This window comes from Phytophthora sojae (genome assembly GCF_000149755.1).
Source record: "Phytophthora sojae unplaced genomic scaffold PHYSOscaffold_6, whole genome shotgun sequence".
Classification (NCBI taxonomy): Eukaryota; Oomycota; class Peronosporomycetes; order Peronosporales; family Peronosporaceae; genus Phytophthora; species Phytophthora sojae.
Genome location: NW_009258120.1, coordinates 2,584,206 through 2,603,320, shown reverse-complemented (window position 1 = coordinate 2,603,320; position 19,115 = coordinate 2,584,206). Strand labels below are relative to the sequence as shown.

Genomic DNA, 19,115 nt, shown 5'->3' with positions numbered 1-19,115 from the left:
CGCGACGACGTCGTCGGGAGTTACCAGAAGCTGGAGGGATATCTAGCCATGGTGAGTGATGCGAACTCCAAGACATGCTACGGGTTTGGCAGGCGCGAGAATGACATGTTCAGAAGGGCTTGCGTTTTTCCAGGGGCATGCCTTCAAGTACACTGCCGACACGTCATCGGTCTGGACGGAACACATCTCAAGGGTGATATGAACAAGCGCGGAGTGTTTCTGTTGGCGACCACGAAGGACCTAGAAGGCCATGTGGAGAAGCGCGAGAACAAGATTTGTTCTCTGAGAAAGGCGGCATAAACGATCGACCAAAAATCAAGGGGATCAATGATCGAGAGAAGGGCGACCTGAACAAGACTGGGATTGCGGAGATCGAGGAGATTCGACGAGCGATCGAGGTACCGGGATGATACTCGCACGTAGGCGGGGTGTGGAACCAGGTAGATCAAAGCTGATCGACACATGGAGAGTGGTGATGCCTCGTCCCACACCGATCGAAGAGGCGCGGTGCGAAGGGCGCATGTCGAAAGCGAAGGACGTCATGCACGAGGGCAAGATCAACGAGCGACATCGTAGAGTGGGACGGCTGAAGACCGAAGTGGACTGATCGCGATCGAGAGCTGTGGATCGTCGATCGTCGATCGCCGATCAGCCAAGATGGGGAGCACATGGGGGTGAAGCCAGGACAAGAATCCAGTAGTTGTTTAGTTGTAGGATGGTAGGTGAGATGGTAGTGGTAGAGAGACACCAGCTAAACATAAATCAGAGCAGAATTTGCACCGAAGAGCACAAGTCCCTCAAGTCGTCAAGTCCCAGGAACTACATTGGCCTCGGCAAGCAACGACACTTTGGACAGTGAGCTAGTGGTACGGTTAAGACTGGATTAATACATTGGCCAGCTTGACCTACTCTAGCGATCTATTTCTTGTGTGCGAACCCTCGATCGACCGGATACTGCTTGGCCGGCGATCGTTTCTCCTCTCGATCAACCTCGATCCCGCTATAGGAAGCGGCAAGCAACTCACGAAAGGAAGGAACACACCCGGAAAGGCAACTACAGGCCGTGGATCGACTCCAGGCCGACCGATCGGAGCGAACAACCCTCGATCGGAGCGTATACTCGGACGCAGAGCGAAGATTCCCGCGCTGCTCCACAACCTATCCCCGCGTCACGCCAATACATTCGATCTTCACCAGATTTTGGCCGATTCCGCTACACCACAGCCACATCCTAGTTTTCGGACTCGCTATTGTCGATCAAGAGGATTACTCATTGGAGCTGGTTCCTGCAGAACATGAAAGACGCGCTTCAAGACGTCTCGGCGTGGAAACCTGTGTTCGTATCGGACAGACAGAAGGGTCTCCTGGCGTCTGTGACGGAGTTGTATCCGGATTCCGGACATCGATTTTGCGTTGGGCACATTATCACCAACATCGAGAAGAAGGGCTCCGCGCTGACGCCGGCAGAACAGTCACTTGTGTTTCAGATGGCACGTAGCGAATGCGAGAACGACTACAAGTTTTACAGCTCAAAACGCTCGGAGACTCGCCCTTTGGCTGCGGAGTATCTCGCTGGAATTGACAAGTCGCACTGGGTGACATACGCGTTCAACGAGAAGTACAACCAACCCTCTTATGACGAGGTCACTTCCAACCTGTCCGAGGCAGCGAACAGTTGGTTGGGCAATGCAGTGCGGTCGTCCTACCCCTTGGAAGCTTTCGAGCAATACTTCGTCAAGGTGGTTGAGCTGTTCGCCGAAAGGCGCCGCACCTCCTCGCGACAGAAGGGTCCAGGTAGCAACGCAGGACACGCAAGCACCTCCCAAGGTGAGCCGTACGACGATTGCGAAATTGACGTGATGAGGACCACCCCTGCAGCCTTCTCGGACTTTCTCCTTCCCACCTACAAGAAGAAGCTCGACGGGATCATGGCTCTTACGAAAACCCTGCAGATTTTGCCGTGCCTTGATGGCCAGTACATGGTGCGATTCACGGACATCAGCAGCAGACCGGACCACGCCCATCTGTGGCGAACCGTGAACTTGATCGAGAAGGAATGCAACGTGCCGACGCTGGCAAGACCTGATGTTCCCGTGTGTCCATGCAGTCAAAGCTGCAATTCATCACGGAATGCACGTGAGCGAGCTTTTCGCCTGGAAGGAACACACCGTGTCGGTCGCGCGGTGGACATATTACTACCAGTTTGTCCCGACCGTTCGCTCGGCGACCATCGCTCAGGATCTTCAACTGCTAGTACCTGAAGTCATCGTCACTGAAGCTGACATAGGGAAGCGTGGCATGAAGCCGGGTCCAAAGCCGAAGAACAAACGCAGGTCTGCACGACCAGGTTCTGCGGCGTCGCCTGCCATTGCTATGACTCAATAATACTAGAGCTGCAAGACGTATGCAGTAGAGTCGTAAGTCTTTGCAAAAGCATAACAAAGCAAAAATTACATTTCGAATTCTTAGTGTCAATACGTTGAGAACGGACCTTGGTTTTCTTAAAATTCTTCTCGTACGAAAATGATATCATAAAATTCTTATTTACATTTAATAGAACTTGGATCGAAGGAAAGTATTATACACGTGATAGTTCAAGGATAGATAATATACTGCAAGGATAAACTTAAGTGAAAGATATTATATCTGTAATATCGTACGAATGTGTTACTTTGATGCTTACTGTGACTTGACGAAAATTGGTATTCCATAGCAACAATTCGCACGATCGTACGACTTTACTTCCCAGTAATACAACTCGTTCTTGTGCGCTATTATTGATACTGACGCAATGTAAATGAAAGAAGTATATACAACAAATTTATTATCATTTGCTGCTTAGACCATTTCATCAAAATAAAGTGAAAAAATATTTTTAATTACTCAAAAATGAAGAAAATAAAGCTGTATGGCTAGCCGGATGGCTACATCCGAATGGGAACTCTACACGTAGGGCAGTTAGCTACATTTTCGGCCTGAATGCTTCTCGCCACGTACATTGACATGCACTCGGCACACATGGCATGTCAGCATGAGCGCGGGGTGACCGGCGCCACTGGCGCGTACTAGCAAATGGCGCAAGTTGATAGGTCCTCGTCTTGGTCCTCCTCCCCCGTAATGTCGATCACCGTTGGGGGAGCTGGTGCCGAGAAAACACGACGTCGTCGAGCAGAGCGGGGAGGTGAGCTCTGAGCTGTTGTTGAACCCCCTAACTCAATGTCCCCAGGCACAGACAGGACGAGCGACTCAACAACAGTCGTGGTCACGTCACCTGCGGCAGTAGTGATGATACGCAGGTCAAGCTCGTTAAGCGCGTCACGGCGAGCGCGGTGGTACAGCTTATCGTACTCGCGCTTGTAGGCTCGGGCCATTTCCAGTCGCTGAGCCTTTAGGATCGGGTACCGCTTTTCCAGGCACGCACGCTTGCCAACGAGCTGCCGCAGACTTGAGACAGCCCAGTTGGTGTTGCACAGGGGGCAGTTGGCACCATGATGTTTTCGATAATGAGGCACCTACTTATTTTGTTATCGCTGATGTTCCGTTTGCTCGTCCTCCATCATCTTCATATCTTACCCTGTCCTTAATTCTTATCGCGTTTTCAAGTTCTGATAAAACGTTATTTTTGACCGTGGCAATCTACTTGCAAGTTGATGCATTCACCTACTTAGACTTTTACAAAAATGCTTCAATCTACTTGAATTACTTAATTCCTCCATATGCGCACTACTTATTAGGGCATCTCCACCGGTGCTGAGTAATACTAAAAGCAAATTGCCCTAAGATCCGTGCCTACAACGGCACAACCGTGCTAAAGACAGTGCACAGCTCCACCGGCAATTGAGACTCGCAGCAAGCGCGTTAAAGCTCTTGGTTCGGCACCAGCCATGGCGACGGCGCACAGCTGTATAGCCCTATAAAGGGCCCGGCAGCACGTTGAGGAAGACCCAGGGATGACGTAGCAAGGGCGACACTGCGGTCTGTGACGCTTGCGCTGCTTAGAACGCTTGACTTGGCCCTACTACTGGTCGGTCGACATTTACATGTACTCAACCTTTTACTCAAAGCCTCCTCCGTTGGCAAAGTTGTGCAAAACGTTGATCTGCGTAAAAAATGGAGCAATTTGCTCAGCATTTGCTCAAACCGGTGGAGCTGTACAAAACTAAAACTATGATTAAATATTGACAGAAAAGGGGTAAAATTTAGTTTTACTCACGACCGGTGGAGATGCTCCTAGTGCTGATTCATACTCTTTCGTAAGACGATACTTAGCCCCAGAATGCCTATCATAAGACAAAGCGTCTTACGTTTTCCGATCAACGCGTTTTGACTACATCTTGGTTGTTGTATACCAGTGGCTACATTGCATATTGTCTGTCAAAACATAAGACAGTTTGTCGGACACTAGTTTGCGCCATACAATTGGCCAAAAATGTTCAGGTCTGCTCGCCACGACAGCGGCATCGTTGCCGCGGACGCGGTGGCAACGTTGAGCGCCGAAACGATGCAGTTGCATGGTGCGGTAGGGAAAGTAGCCTCCTGTTCACACACGAAGCGATGTGCCTGTAGTTGGCCGCTGGCAGCAAGCTTAAATATCGGCATAATGACTGCACGAACGCGTGCATGCAGTCCGTGGAGCTGTTCCACTCAGAGGTGCAGCCGTTGTAGGGCACGGAGTTGCGATGAAGTTTGTAGACGTAGACTAAGAGGGACAAATAGCTCGTAACGGTACTACATGTACATTTTAATGTAGTAATTTTTATGCTTGAGCGTACATCATAGTAGTTGTGAAGGCGAGGCAGCCAGGGAACGGTGTTGCCAGTGGGCTTCCCGAGATCCTCCGACCCCCTCTTACCTAATCATTACAGTCCAGCAACAAAATGCAACCACGTACTCTGCAACGGCGATAACACCTAGATATTGTACCTACGACGCTGAGGTGCGGAGGAGCTCCACACTGCTGCGCGGGCGCTCGGCGCGCGCCATATCGCTGCTGGGCTCGACCTTCGGCATCGGCGAGTTACTCGGTATCTCCTGCAACTAAGCCACTGCCTGCAGCCATGCTTTTTGTCGATGCTACAGCGTAGACTGGTTTGCGTATGCGCCCTCTATCCGAATCTCCATCTTCTATGTAGTGTTAGTACTTTACTGTAGAAAGGAGAGTTGGCGTGGTGGGGTGAACGACTGTTGTCGTTCACCCCAGTAAAGCGAAGAAACATTGCTCCACTACGGGAACAAACGGTCGTATGATAACTGTGCTATGATGTCCTTACATTCCATTCCTGGCAAGTATATTTAAATCTTCTAGCAGGAGGTTAGTGCATGGCGTCAGGATCAAAAGCCCGGACATTTTTCAAGTGCGCTGCCTCTAGTAAAGGGGGCAAAATGCGCACACATATGAATCAGTCCAATTTACGAGCCGAGATGCAGCAACACTCAAAACTACATAATACAATATTATCCAATGAAATTGCTACATTTGATTTGTCGTCAAACTGTCTTACAAATGCTCGACACAAGTGATTGGCCATCCACGACTTACAGCAATTCGTACTCGAGTACGATTTATAGTCGTGCTCGATAAGTCGTACGAGTTATTGTGCTTTGCACTTATTTTGCCGACCATTTTAGACGCTAAATATGGCAAAGCCTGCTCCTAAATATGTGTGAAAGAAGATACACGGCCTGCTAAAATTATGCATAAATCCACCTCCTCATATATATATCGACTTGGGAGGGCCTGTCAGCAGCCATGCATTGGCCCAGTACACCACCGTCCATGATCCCCAGCACATCCACCCTCTTATGCATAATTGCCGTGTGTGTAGGTGCTTGTGGATAAAAACCGACAGAATTGCAGCTGCACAGCCACAATTGCACTTTTGAAAGTGCAATTATGGCGCTTTTAGCGTAATTCTAGGCCTCCACCCATTTATGCACCTCGATTTATCGTAAATCTAGCAGGTGGTCGTAATAATACAGCAAATCTCGCCTCATATTGCCAAAATCATTGCAAAGCACAAATACAGTCTGAAGTGCCAAAAAGTACAATATGTGTTATTATAATAAACCTGGCGAGATGTGCGCCTAAATACTTTTGTCCAATAAAAACAGAAACTACATAGTGATTATGTCCAATTAAAGCGAATATGTGGTCTACATTAAAGAGAAGTCGCACTCTCTCGCCAAACCGCAACACTGCCGCTCTGCAGCCTGGAGTCGAGGAGATAGCCGCATTCGTGGACGACAGCGTCTTCACTCAGTTGAGCGCGAAACTGGGGGACGCGAAGGAAGGCAACGAGGGAGCACTGGAGAAGAAACCTCTTCGCATCGATGAGTATTTGAAAAAATATCGCGACGCGGGACTCCGGGTCTCTCAGAAAGAATTTAAGGGATACTTGGAGGTGAAGATTGGGATCGTATACGAGCACCCAGACGTGACGGTCGATCTTGCGGAAACCATTACGGTCAAGACGATTGAAGACCTCCTGGCAAAGTTTGTTCCCGAAGACAACCCCCTCATCACCAAGCTGGGTGAAGACGAAATGATTCGACTCTCGGATGCGTTCACTAAAGTCACGTACGTCGGCAAGGTCCAAGACGACCTCGCAGAATACCTGCGGGACTGCTGGAAAGAGTACAACCCTGCAAAGTACAAGGCGCCATGTGTGGCGGTTGTGCAGAGTTCCGGCTTCGGCAAGAGTCGGACAGTGCGTGAGCTTGCGCTCAAGGCAGAACGAGAACCGAACTTGAACCTGAAAGTTTTGTGCATGTGCGCGCGTGTGCACCGATCGACGGGGTTTCCGGAGGCTACGAGTAAGCTTCGTGATTGGCTGTTTGACCCTGCCGCCTCCTCAGTGCAAGAGGTCGCCAGGCGATTGAAGGCGATTTACTGCTATGCGAAAGATCATTGGGCGGACGTTCAGACGGAATGGCTGGAGCTGTTTATCGACAATGCAACTGACAGTTCCGTGTGCGGCCAAGCTTTTGAAAGAAACAGAAATGATAAAGGCGTCCGATTCAGCATCCGTACCGGACACCTTTATCCAAACTACGGGTACCTCCACCGTGAAGGATCCAGATGGCAAAATGGTGGTTCTGGTGATCGATGAAGCGAGAAGTCTGCTGGCTGAGGTGGATGGCAAGAAGAACGATTTTCGTATGTTGCGAAATGCTCTTAAATCCGCTAACGAAGATATCGGCCCCGAAGGAGGCATTTTCGGCGTGCTGATTGATACGAACTCGCAGATCTCGGACCTGACGCAGCCTCTGTTGTTGGACCCATCTTCTCGGAAATCTGGAGGTAGTTTGGCATCGTTCGCGCCGCTTGTACTAGCTGATACGATGGACGCACACTGGGATGACTACTTTGAAGATGAAGAGATAAACGAGGGAACCCAAGTTGCGGTGGGAGCTGAAGACGAAGAGAAAACCAAACAGCAAGAACGTGCTAAGATAGCCATGTACAAGACCGTCGTAACTGGAAGTGACGGTCAGGCCTGGGAGGCGTTGAGGCGCATGGGCCGCCCGATGTGGTACAGCACTTACCCCGATCCAGCTCATAAGTTCGCGTGATTGATCTCGCGGCGAATAAACTGCTACTGGGGATTCCCCCTTCGCAAAATGCGTACAACAAGGATACCATGTTTGGTGTCGCCTCCATGCTTTGTCGACTGGGTGTTCGACCGCATTCGACGTCGGCTTTGGCATCTCGGGCCCCCGCTGACTTCATGGCGATTCTCGCGTATGTGAACTTCAAACGAGAGGGTTACGTCACCAGCTACGCTTCGGACCCAGTGCTCGCCTTAGGAGCGATGAAAGTGTGGTATGAACTGAAACATGGTCTGGCAAAGTATATCCTGCCGCAACTCAAGAACCTCCTTTTGGATGAAGCGTTGGACACTGGTGGAGTTGGCGAAATTGGCGAGATGGTTGCTCGCATTCTGCTGCTTCTAGCGATGGACAAGTGTGTTATGGGGGACAAAGATTTTTCCCAGTGCTACCATACGATCGGGCAATTTGTACCGGTGCAGGATTTCTTGAACGTGCTAACAGGCCACGAGGAGATGTCGATATATTGTAAGGGGATGTACAACGCGGAAGATAAGAGACCAGAATTCAACGAGTGGTGCTCGAAGTGGGATGGTTGGTACGTGGGGTTCACCCACTTTGTGCAGTTGCAGCTCGAGCCGAATGAGGACACGCTTTGGTTTTTGCTGGGGCGTCAAGCTGCAGGTATTTTCCCCCGTAACCAGTATGGAGCCGATTTGTTGATCCCGATGTTTAAGAAGAGATCCAACAGCAGGCCAGTCGGTGGGGAGACAACGAGGGGTGAACAAGAGGAGCAGGAAGTGTTGATGATGTTGATTCAAGTGAAGAATCGTTCCCCAGTCGATGGTGGGTTTTCCAGGGCAGCGACGGAGAAACTATGCCCCTGGTTTGTGTTCGGAAAGAACAGTGATGGGAACTCGTCAGCGGGGAAATCTACTGATGAAATTGGTGGGGATCCGAAACCGCTGAGCTCCACGGATGTCCGTGATACCATTCGCATCTACATGAATGTGCGCGGTCGGAAGAGTGACGGCAAGTTCATCTATGCCACGACAATGAAAGACAATCTTAAGCCCAAGAAGAAAGGCAACGCCTCTGAGGTGAAGGAGGAGAGTCAGACGATCGGGAGTCAGGCGAAGAAGCGGGCGAAGATCGAGAGCAATCCTGGCGTCTCAAGTGTGTCGAGTGTCTCGGAGGAGGAGCCTGTTTTCACGATCTGCCTCCGTTTGCTCAACAGGGTCACCTACCCGTTCCTGAGCGAGGACGTGGCTTCCATGCTATCAAACATGGTGGAGTCTCAGTATGACCCGCTGGGGCTTGTGGAGGGCGACCTGGACTATCGCGATGAAGATGAAAAACGAAACAAGGACGTTAGTTCGTATGCAAAGTTGTCGCTTACCGCAACGCGCGACAAGTTGTTGCAGAACGCCCGTAAAGCACTAGCGTACGCGCCGGGTGACAAGGAAGAAGAGTGACGATGAGAGTGACGTTGGTGGCAGTGGTGAGGGCCACTAGGCGATCAAGGTGGCGAGACGGAAACATCCAAGAAACGAGCACGTGAAAACCAAGAGGGTGAAGAAGGCCGTCCCACTAAACGCGCCAAGTGATCCAACAAGACGCCCAAGCCCACACCGAGGCAGTAACAGTACGTGCCTGGTGCCTGCAGCAACTAGTTTTAACTACCAACAATTTGTTTTACTTGAGAGTACGCAGCCACCTCCAGTACGCTTCACCTTGCAGTCTTACGGAAGTAGCACGTCTTTTGCTGTCTACGTCGTCTTTACTGCTCTACCTACTCGTCCTGCAGGAACGGGTATTATAGTCCATGTACCCGCGCGCGTCGCCGAGGTAGAACGTGTCCGTGTCGTAGTCGTTCACGGGCTTGTTGAGTTGAAAGCGCCGCACCAGGTCCGGGTTCGAGATGAAGTGGCGGCCGATGGCCACGGCGTCGGCCGCGCCCTCCTCCACGATCTGCACGGCCGACTGCCGGTCGAAGCCCGACGCGGCGAGGAGCACGCCCTTGTACGTCTCGCGGAACTGCCGCGCCGAGCCCTTCTCGGGTGCCAGCGGGTCACGCACGTGGTAGCCACGCGGCTCGATCAGGTGCGCGTAGGCCAGGTCGTAGTTGTTGAGCCTGTTCAGCACGTACGTGTAGGTGGCGACGGGGTCCGAGTCCTTGTTGCCGAAGCTGCCGCCGAACGGGGACAGTCGGATGCCCACCTTGGACGAGTCCAGACTCTCGAGGATGGCCTCCAGTGCCTCGAACAGGAAGCGCGCGCGGTTCTCGACGCTGCCGCCGTACTGGTCGGCGCGGTCGTTGATGCCGTCGTGCAGGAACTGCTCCAGCAAGTAGCCGTTGGCGGCGTGCAGCTCGACGCCGTCGAAGCCCGCTTTGAGGGCGTTCTCCGCGGCCGTGCGGTAGTCCGCCACGATGCCCGGGATCTCGCTCGTCTCGAGCGCGCGCGGCGGCACGGGCTCCATGCGTCCTTCGCGCGTGACGATCTTCTTGCCGGCGCGGATGTTCTCGAGCTTGGAGCTGGACGACACGGGCACGCCGCCCGGCTGGGGCCGATGCGGCCCGTGTGGTCGTATCTTACCTATGGTATGTACCGCATCGCCGAAGTTATTGTTCGCACATTTATTAATACCATAAAGCGCACTAAACACTTGGTGGCAACTTGGCCGGACTTCCGAGACAACAGTAGGAGGATTCTGGAAGCAACTCGGGCATTATTTTCAGGAAGAAATACTCTACTTTTGATACGTAGCCATGTATTTACACTGTACGGGACTGACTAGACTTGATTGAAATTTGTGACTGGAAACATCAAGTATAAAGGATTTGTATTGACCCGGAAAAAAATCGATCGAGTTTTCTGGTACATGTTGCTGAACTGAGCAAGCCCAGCATCGCTACCATGTTGAATAGACGCCAATGAAGACACTAGTCAGCTGACAGCCTCAACTTACGAGTATAGACCTCTCCACACTGTCAAACACCACTCTTCTATACAAATTCAAGATAGTGCGTGTCTCCATTGAATCTTATCAACCGCGTCAGCTTAACCTTATTTGAGCAGCTTACTACAGTGAAGTGCGTCGATAAGGAACGGGCGACATTTTATATTCTACGACAAGACATGAATCCTCGCTTGTACCCATTGTGTGCCAATTGTACTGAATTAGTTATATGATTCTACCAATCATTCGGTCCCGTTTAACATTCCGCCAATCACAGTTCCGAAACCGAGCCTCAAGAGCGGCTGGATGGAGCGGCTCCCAAGTCGGGGGAAATGGAACCTAAAGGTCGCGAGAGGGAATCATGAGCATGAGGATCGCTGTGAGCGCGGAAATCGCGCCAGGTACATGTCTGCATGCCTCATTAACCAACTTTCGCTCTGCTGCTCACAACTCCCATGGTGACCGCCACTTCCAGACCGTTCCAGAGGTGGCTACGTCTGACCAAGCTTCAGTCGCTGCTAATCTGTCATCGCCGTCGTGATCTACCGGGTGCTACCTATGCTGAGTTGGCTGCGTGGGTTCAAGCCGAGACTCTGGTCGCGAAGTCCGACATGAACTACATATTGCAGTAAATCAGTGCATTTGCTGTCTGCATGTGACGAGTCAAACCTTTAATTATCAATATACCTTTTCTTTCAATGTATATCAGGCGTTCCTTATCGACGCATTTTACTGTACCGGTAGGCGTTATTCGAGCTGTTCAATGGAGTTAGTTCATTTATTACGCTTGAAACAGCTCTCCACGAGTTTGTTACCAATCTTACCGATAGCTTACCGGGTGCGGCTATAATTTTGACCCGACCCAAAGTCGGTTTTTCGTCCATTGCAAAAAAACGGTTACAGCTTTTTCGATTCTGATTGTTGCATCTGTTTTCTATCGATTTTAGACGAATCATAAGCAGCGGTTTGGCGCCGAAAGCACAATCATTGGTTTAAAAAAATAATTTTTGGGGTGCGGTTATAATTTCGGCGCGCACTGTATATCACGTAGATGCGGTACCGTGTTTCTGGTACAAAACTGAGGGAAGAAAAATCCAACCGGCCATTTCCACATTTCCCCTCCAAGCCTTGTCCTGTAGCGCCACCGCCCACCGGGACTAGCAGGCATGCCCGCGCCCTTGCCAACGTCGTCATGATACTACTGCCGCATTGCTGACTGTGTACTGCTGTGCTGCTGCAGATGGACATGTCCAGCCAGTTGGATCCCCAGGCTTTGGCCGCGTTCGTGGACGACAGTGTCTTTGCTCAGATGAGCGGGAAGCTTGGAGCAGACGCATCGCCGAAGAAAAATCTTTTCGTTGCGTGGATGCTGGTCGACTATCCCAACAAAGCCACACTCCAACTCGAGGCCTCCCAGAACCGGATACATGGATTGATATGGGTGGAGATCAGAGAAGCATACGGGCATACACGCGTGTCTCCACCTCTTGCACAAACTATTGCGGCCAAGACGGTGAAAGACCTCCTGGCAAAGTTTGTCCCTGAAGCCCGCTCCGGCACGCCCAAGTTGGATGAAAATGAAATGAAGCGAATCGCGGAGGCGTTCACCAAGGGCCGGTACCTCGGCGAAGCCCACCTCGACCTCGCACAGTATCTGCGGGACTGCTGGAAGGCCTACACCCCCACAAAGTACAAGGCGCCATGTGTGGCGGTCGTGCAGAGTTCTGGCTTCGGCAAGAGTCGGATGGTGCGTGAACTCGCGATTGAGGCTCAAAAGAGCGCCTTGAACATGAAAGTCCTGTACATGTGTGCTCGTGTGCACGAGTCGACGGGGTTTCCCAAGGCTACGAGCGAGCTTCGTGGTTGGCTGTTTCAAGAAGGCTCCGAAGTGGAAGACATCGCCAGTCGATTGAAGACAATTTACGTCTACGCGAACAAGCATTGGGCGGACGTTCAGAAGGAATGGCTGAAGCTGTTTACCGAAAAGGCAGCGGACACCTCTGTAAAGGCGAAACTTTCGGATGAAACAGATACGCTGGAGGGGGATACCTCCACCGAGAAGAATCCAAATGGCAGAATCGTGGTTCTGGTGATCGATGAAGCGAGAAGCCTGCTGACTGAGAAGCCAGACAAGAAGAATGACTTCCGAATGTTGCGAAATGCTCTCAGATCCGTGAACAAAGATATCGGCCATCGTGGATGCATTTTCGGCGTGCTGATTGATACGAACTCCAGGATCTCGGACCTGGCGCCTCCGCTGTTGTTGGACCCATCATCTCGGCTTTTCGATGGAGAGTTGGCATCGTTTGCGCCAGTGGTGTTAGCTGAGACAATGGACGCACACTGGGATCAATACTGTGAAGAAAAACAAGCCGGCGAAGATGAAGAAATGAAAGAGGACATCCAAGATGTAGATGAAGAAATGAAAGAGGAAATACTAGATGCGGGAGCAGAAGATGAAGAAATGGAAGACGAAACTCAGGTTGCGGTGGGAGCTGAAAAAGACGAAGAGAAGAAGAAACAGCAAGAACGTGCTAAGATAGCTATGTACAAGAGAATCGTTACCGGGGATGCGAGTCAAGCTTGGCACGCGTTGTGCCGCATGGGGCGTCCGATGTGGTACAGCACTTGCCCCAATCCTGCGGATAGAGAAGATGTGATCAATCTTGCGGCGAACAAGCTGCTACTGGGGATTCCCCCTTCGCAAAATGCGTACAACAAGGATACCATGCTTGGTGTCGCCTCCATGCTTTGCCGTCTGGGCGTGCGCCCGCATTCAACGTCGGCTCTGGCATCTCGGGCGACTGCCGACTTCATGGCGATTCTCGCGTATGTGAATTTCAAACGAGAGGGTTACGTCACCAGCTACGCTTCGGACCCAGTGCTCGCCTTAGGAGCGATGAAAGTGTGGTATGAACTGAAACATGGTTTGGCAAAGTATATCCTGCCGCAACTCAAGAACCTCCTTTTGGATGAAGCATTGGACACCGGTGGAGTTGGCGAAATTGGCGAGATGGTTGCTCGGATTTTGCTGCTTCTGGCGATGGACACGTGTATGATGGGGGACAAAGACTTTTCCCAGTGGTGCCACACGATCGGGCAATTTGTACCGGTGCAGCAATTCTTGAAGGTGCTACAAGGCAAGAAAAAGCTGCCGATATATCTCAAGCGGATGATCAGCAAGGAGAATTTGAGACCAGAATTCAACAAGTGGTGCTCGAAGTGGGATGGTTGGTACATGGGGTTCACCCACTTTGTGCAGTTGCAGCTTGAGCCGAATGAGGACACGCTTTGGTTTTTGCTGGGGCGTCAAGCTGCAGGTATTTTCCCCCGTAACCAGTATGGAGCCGATTTGTTGATCCCGATGTTTAAGAAGAGATCCACCAGCAAGCCAGTCGGTGGGGAGACAACGAGGGGTGAACAAGAGGAGCAGGAAGTGTTGATGATGTTGATTCAAGTGAAGAATCGTTCCCCAGTCGATGGTGGGTTTTCCAGGGCAGCGACGGAGAAACTATGCCCCTGGTTTGTGTTCGGAAAGAACAGTGATGGGAACTCGTCAGCGGGGAAATCTACTGATGAAATTGGTAAGGATCCGAAACCGCTGGGTTCCACGGATGTCCGTGATACCATTCGCATCTACATGAATGTGCGCGGTCGGAAGAGTGACGGCAAGTTCATCTATGCCACGACAATGAAAGACAATCTTAAGCCCAAGAAGAAAGGCAACGCCTCTGAGGTGAAGGAGGAGAGTCAGACGATCGGGAGTCAGGCGAAGAAGCGGGCGAAGATCGAGAGCAATCCTGGCGTCTCAAGTGTGTCGAGTGTCTCGGAGGAGGAGCCTGTTTTCACGATCTGCCTCCGTTTGCTCAACAGGGTCACCTACCCGTTCCTGAGCGAGGACGTGGCTTCCATTCTATCAAACATGGTGGAGTCTCAGTATGACCCGCTGGGGCTTGTGGAGGGCGACCTGGACTATCGCGATGAAGATGAAAAACGAAACAAGAACGTTAGTTCGTATGCAAAGTTGTCGCTTACCGCGACGCGCGACAAGTTGTTGCAGAACGCCCGTAAAGCACTAGCGTACGCGCCGGGTGACAAGGAAGAAGAGTGACGATGAGAGTGACGTTGGTGGCAGTGGTGAGGGCCACTAGGCGATCAAGGTGGCGAGACGGAAACATCCAAGAAACGAGCACGTGAAAACCAAGAGGGTGAAGAAGGCCGTCCCACTAAACGCGCCAAGTGATCCAACAAGACGCCCAAGCCCACACCGAGGCAGTAACAGTACGTGCCTGGTGCCTGCAGCAACTACCGGTAGTTTTAACTACCAACAATTTGTTTTACTTGAGAGTACGCAGCCACCTCCAGTACGCTTCACCTTGCAGTCTTACGGAAGTAGCACGTCTTTTGCTGTCTACGTCGTCTTTACTGCTCTACCTACTCGTCCTGCAGGAACGGGTATTATAGTCCATGTACCCGCGCGCGTCGCCGAGGTAGAACGTGTCCGTGTCGTAGTCGTTCACGGGCTTGTTGAGTTGGAAGCGCCGCACCAGGTCCGGGTTCGAGATGAAGTGGCGGCCGATGGCCACGGCGTCGGCCGCGCCCTCCTCCACGATCTGCACGGCCGACTGCCGGTCGAAGCCCGACGCGGCGAGGAGCACGCCCTTGTACGTCTCGCGGAACTGCCGCGCCGAGCCCTTCTCGGGTGCCAGCGGGTCACGCACGTGGTAGCCACGCGGCTCGATCAGGTGCGCGTAGGCCAGGTCGTAGTTGTTGAGCCTGTTCAGCACGTACGTGTAGGTGGCGACGGGGTCCGAGTCCTTGTTGCCGAAGCTGCCGCCGAACGGGGACAGTCGGATGCCCACCTTGGACGAGTCCAGACTCTCGAGGATGGCCTCCAGTGCCTCGAACAGGAAGCGCGCGCGGTTCTCGACGCTGCCGCCGTACTGGTCGGCGCGGTCGTTGATGCCGTCGTGCAGGAACTGCTCCAGCAAGTAGCCGTTGGCGGCGTGCAGCTCGACGCCGTCGAAGCCCGCTTTGAGGGCGTTCTCCGCGGCCGAGCGGTAGTCCGACAACTGCAGGAACATCTTGCCGTGCACGGCCTTGGTCACGTTGCGCCAAGCCTCGATTTGCGGAGCCCCAGGATCCGCGGCCCGTGGGCGTGATGTTGGTGGCCTCGGCGATGATGAGGCCGCCGGGCGTCGCGCGCTGCTTGTAGTACTCGACAACTGCAGGATTTCTCGACGTTTTCCTACTGCGTTTTTGACGCAATACGAACGATGTGAAAGTAGAGTATCGCGGCGATATATACGTTATGGACACCAGGGCCTCAGAGTTTTAGTTTATCACACTATTAGAACGCCTAGGCGTTGTATTCGGATAGACCGCCTAGTAGGCGTTCTACTTTATTTCAATGCCTGGGCGTCTGGTACGCGGTAAGACGGTAGCAGGCATGCCCCCATTCTCGCCACCGCCGCCATGATACTACTGCCACTTTGCTGACTGTGTACTGCTGTGCTGCTTTGCAGGTGGACATATCCAGCGAGTTGGACTCCGACACTTTGGCTGCGTTCGTCGACGAGAGCGTATTCACTCAGTTGAGCGAGGAGCTTCGGAAGACGAAGAATGGCGACGATCAGCCATTGGCGAAGAGAAATCTTCCTATGATGAATTATCTGAAACAATTTGTCGACCCCAGCAACCTCCGGGGCTCCCAAAAAAACGATAGATAGCTTAACCCTATCGTTACCAGAATGATACATCAAGTATCTTTTTACTGGTGATGTAGTAGCAAGATAACTGAAACAGCAATTTTCTGAGCCACGGTAGTTTCCTCGCCGTTTATGACCAATCATACAGCTAAGAGGGATAGGTAAAACCCCACGCTATTGTGTCTTCTGTAGTATATCTATCAACACTATTGTGTCCCCAGGGGCACGGATGCGATCGTCGAGCACAACGCCAGCGGCAGCCGCACACAGGTCGCCGCCGGAAGTAGCGGCAGCAGTGCCGCCAGCGACATCGGCAGCAGGGTCTCGGACACGATGGAGGTGACCGTGGCCTTGGAGGACGCGGTCAGGGGCGTCTCCGCCGACATGGACACGGACGCGGACGCGATGGTGGCGGGCGACTCGGGCAGCAAGCACAACGGCGGCCGCAGCGCCGCCGTGTGTGCCGTCAACAGCATGGTCTCGGAGGCTTCCGCGGCGACCGTGGCCGTGTTGGATGTGATCGGGGGCGTCTCCACCGGCACGGAGGTTGGCAAGGATGTGACCGGTGACCAGACCGCGTGCGCAAATGCATCGACAGTGCGGAAGGAGACCGTTGTAGAGGTGCCAGCAGTACCGTCAGCGGCATCAACAGCATGACGTCCTTTGTAGAGATCGTGTCCGTACGGGAGGAGATCGGAGGCAACTTCGTCAGCATGGAGTCGGACGCAATGGTAGCGGGCGACTCGGGCAGCGAGGGCAGCGGCCGTGGCAGCGCCGTCAGCAGCATGACCTCAGATGTGGTGGTGGCGAACGTGGCCGTGCTGGATGTGGTCTGAGGCGTCTTCGCTGACATATACACAGTTGGGAGTTATTGTTCGGCTTGGAGGCGCGTGGAATTTCTAATAGCATCTTGTCGGATTATACGCAGTGGAGTGTGGTTAGCTTGCCGCTATGGTGCACCAGTGGTAAAGCAGTATGTTGTCAGCCACGAGCTAAATCCGCATTTACGGCATCAAGACTAGCGGGGGCAGATGGAATAGGTGTGACTTAGTGCAGTGAAGTATAACTGGTTAGTTGACTTTGACTATCTTGAAAAAATGATGTGAGGTTACGCCTTGGTGCCTTCTTTTGGTCTTGGCGGGCCTTCAGAAATGGACGGTTAGTTACATAAATTGGAGAGGTTCGTCGCAAGTTGCCGTCGACAGTGTACACTTGCTTCGGCAAGTAAAACAAATGGTATTTCTGCCAGCAAGTCCAAGTTTGCTGTTGGCACAGATGCTGCTTCGTAGGGTCAACAGGGTATGTGCGCTTGCACAACGCAACTCGATGGGTCTCGCAGTAGTCGGTTTTCTCGGTAGGATCTCTGCCCTCGAACTTGCACACAGTGCATTTCCGCATTGAGCGACTTCTTCCCTGAAGCACCTCCGAGGACGCTCTTGCAACACACGTTTATGCGTGATCGCCCGAAGACTCGGATACATCTGTCGACGCCGCGGTTTGGGTCGTCATCGGCATTGTTGTCGTTGTCGGCTTCGCAGCATACACCATTCCATGTTCCCTATCCAGAGATTTCTTCCAGTCCCCATTGAACAGTTCTCGAACCAGTGATGCCACAAATGCGCGATGACTATCGCGGGCTCTTGACCTCGTTTGGGCTGTACCTCCCGTCGAACGAGACTCCTCGCTCTCACCACGCGCCAAACTATCGCAAATGTAGGCATTGCACCTGGCTATATCAAGCATGACCATCGCTAGTTTTTTATGCCACTTCTGAAATGAGTGGCCATCGGCTAGAGAAAATCGTGCACGCAGTTGGTCGAGCCGATCAACACCTTGCATCGCTGAATTATACTCGCCGACGCAAGTAGGAGCAGTGAAAGCCACACCCGATTCATTTATACGACGATGCACAGTTGATGTGGTCGAAGCATCGGCATTAGACACGACATTGACAATTGAGCCATCCACCCAACTAGCTGCGACAATATGCTTCTCTAAGCATACACCTTGCTTCATGTAGCCTCACGGCTTCGCGTCCTCCTTACGAATCATCGTAAAATGAGGGAAATGCGTGCTAGATGTGCGTACAGTGCCACGCCCATAGAGACCAATCGATCGTAAAGTCTTCAACAGCAAACAGGAAGTGTAGAAGTTGTCCGTGTTTACAATGCGACTGGATCCTTTCAAAGATGAAGTAACCGCCATGACGTGAGAGCGGATTTCAGACGACTTCGCGGTTAGATCAGCGAATTTCTGCACTTCTGAGCGTGAAATTACACCGTCCAGCCGATCATCAAGTTCACTGGAGCAGTGCAACTTGAAACTCACCGCGTACCACGAGGTAGAACAGCAACACACGTATAACTTGAAATGATACTTTCCGGTGGGTTTTTGTGGGTTGAAGACTATAATGTGGCGGGCATACTGGGATCGGCAGGCAATTGTGGCCTCATCAACAGCCACGTTTCGACCGACTTCAACATGGCGCAGGCATCGCGATTTCAGAATGCTCATGAGTGGTCGTATTCTAGCTACAGGACCGCGCTTGATGTCGGAGGTAGACACCTTGGAACGAAAACTCAAATTCTTACGGATGTACAGGAATCTTCGCCATGTCATAATTGACTTCAAACTAGTAGTACGCGCTCCAGGAAAAAATAGTTGCTTCCTCGTCGTCCACCCAGTAATTTCTCATCTCACCCTTGTCGAACAGAGTCATGTACCAGAGGATCCCAAGGAATTTCATCAGTTCCTCTAAACTTACAGGAGTTGCCGATGGGCTGCCAGATGCGTCTGCATACTCGTTGGTAAAGACGACCACTTGGATCCAGAACGACAACGGAATAAACGCGAAGAACGATGAGGTTGCTGAATGCCCAAACAACCCATGACTTTCCG

The 19,115-nt window shown here is 52.1% G+C and overlaps 5 protein-coding genes across 5 annotated transcripts; 3 read left to right on the top strand and 2 right to left on the bottom strand.

The window, feature by feature from the left end:
* Positions 1–6,146: 6,146 nt before the first annotated feature.
* PHYSODRAFT_335399 (hypothetical protein) lies at positions 6,147–7,572 on the top strand (the record flags this gene model as incomplete). The annotated part of the gene is made up of 2 exons (XM_009532784.1): positions 6,147–6,968; positions 7,072–7,572. 2 exons carry the CDS (start codon positions 6,147–6,149, stop codon positions 7,570–7,572), a joined length of 1,323 nt encoding a protein of 440 aa, XP_009531079.1.
* Positions 7,573–7,658: 86 nt separating this feature from the next.
* PHYSODRAFT_335398 (hypothetical protein) lies at positions 7,659–9,023 on the top strand (the record flags this gene model as incomplete). The annotated part of the gene is made up of 1 exon (XM_009532783.1): positions 7,659–9,023. One exon carries the CDS (start codon positions 7,659–7,661, stop codon positions 9,021–9,023), a length of 1,365 nt encoding a protein of 454 aa, XP_009531078.1.
* Positions 9,024–9,336: 313 nt separating this feature from the next.
* PHYSODRAFT_286652 (hypothetical protein) lies at positions 9,337–14,123 on the bottom strand (the record flags this gene model as incomplete). Its single annotated transcript, XM_009532782.1, is given in 7 exon segments — positions 9,337–10,110; positions 10,519–10,587; positions 11,561–11,563; positions 11,575–11,591; positions 11,605–11,642; positions 11,653–13,195; positions 13,208–14,123. The coding sequence occupies 2 exon segments, from the start codon at positions 10,585–10,587 to the stop codon at positions 9,337–9,339; spliced, it is 843 nt and encodes a 280-aa protein (XP_009531077.1). The 5' UTR covers positions 11,561–11,563; positions 11,575–11,591; positions 11,605–11,642; positions 11,653–13,195; positions 13,208–14,123.
* An 816-nt stretch (positions 14,124–14,939) lies between these two features.
* PHYSODRAFT_335395 (hypothetical protein) lies at positions 14,940–15,593 on the bottom strand (the record flags this gene model as incomplete). Its single annotated transcript, XM_009532781.1, has 1 exon — positions 14,940–15,593. The coding sequence occupies one exon, from the start codon at positions 15,591–15,593 to the stop codon at positions 14,940–14,942; it is 654 nt and encodes a 217-aa protein (XP_009531076.1).
* Positions 15,594–15,919: 326 nt separating this feature from the next.
* Positions 15,920–17,053, top strand: PHYSODRAFT_335394 (hypothetical protein; the record flags this gene model as incomplete). Its single annotated transcript, XM_009532780.1, has 4 exons — positions 15,920–15,934; positions 16,035–16,075; positions 16,439–16,795; positions 16,837–17,053. 4 exons carry the CDS (start codon positions 15,920–15,922, stop codon positions 17,051–17,053), a joined length of 630 nt encoding a protein of 209 aa, XP_009531075.1.
* Positions 17,054–19,115: the final 2,062 nt, after the last annotated feature.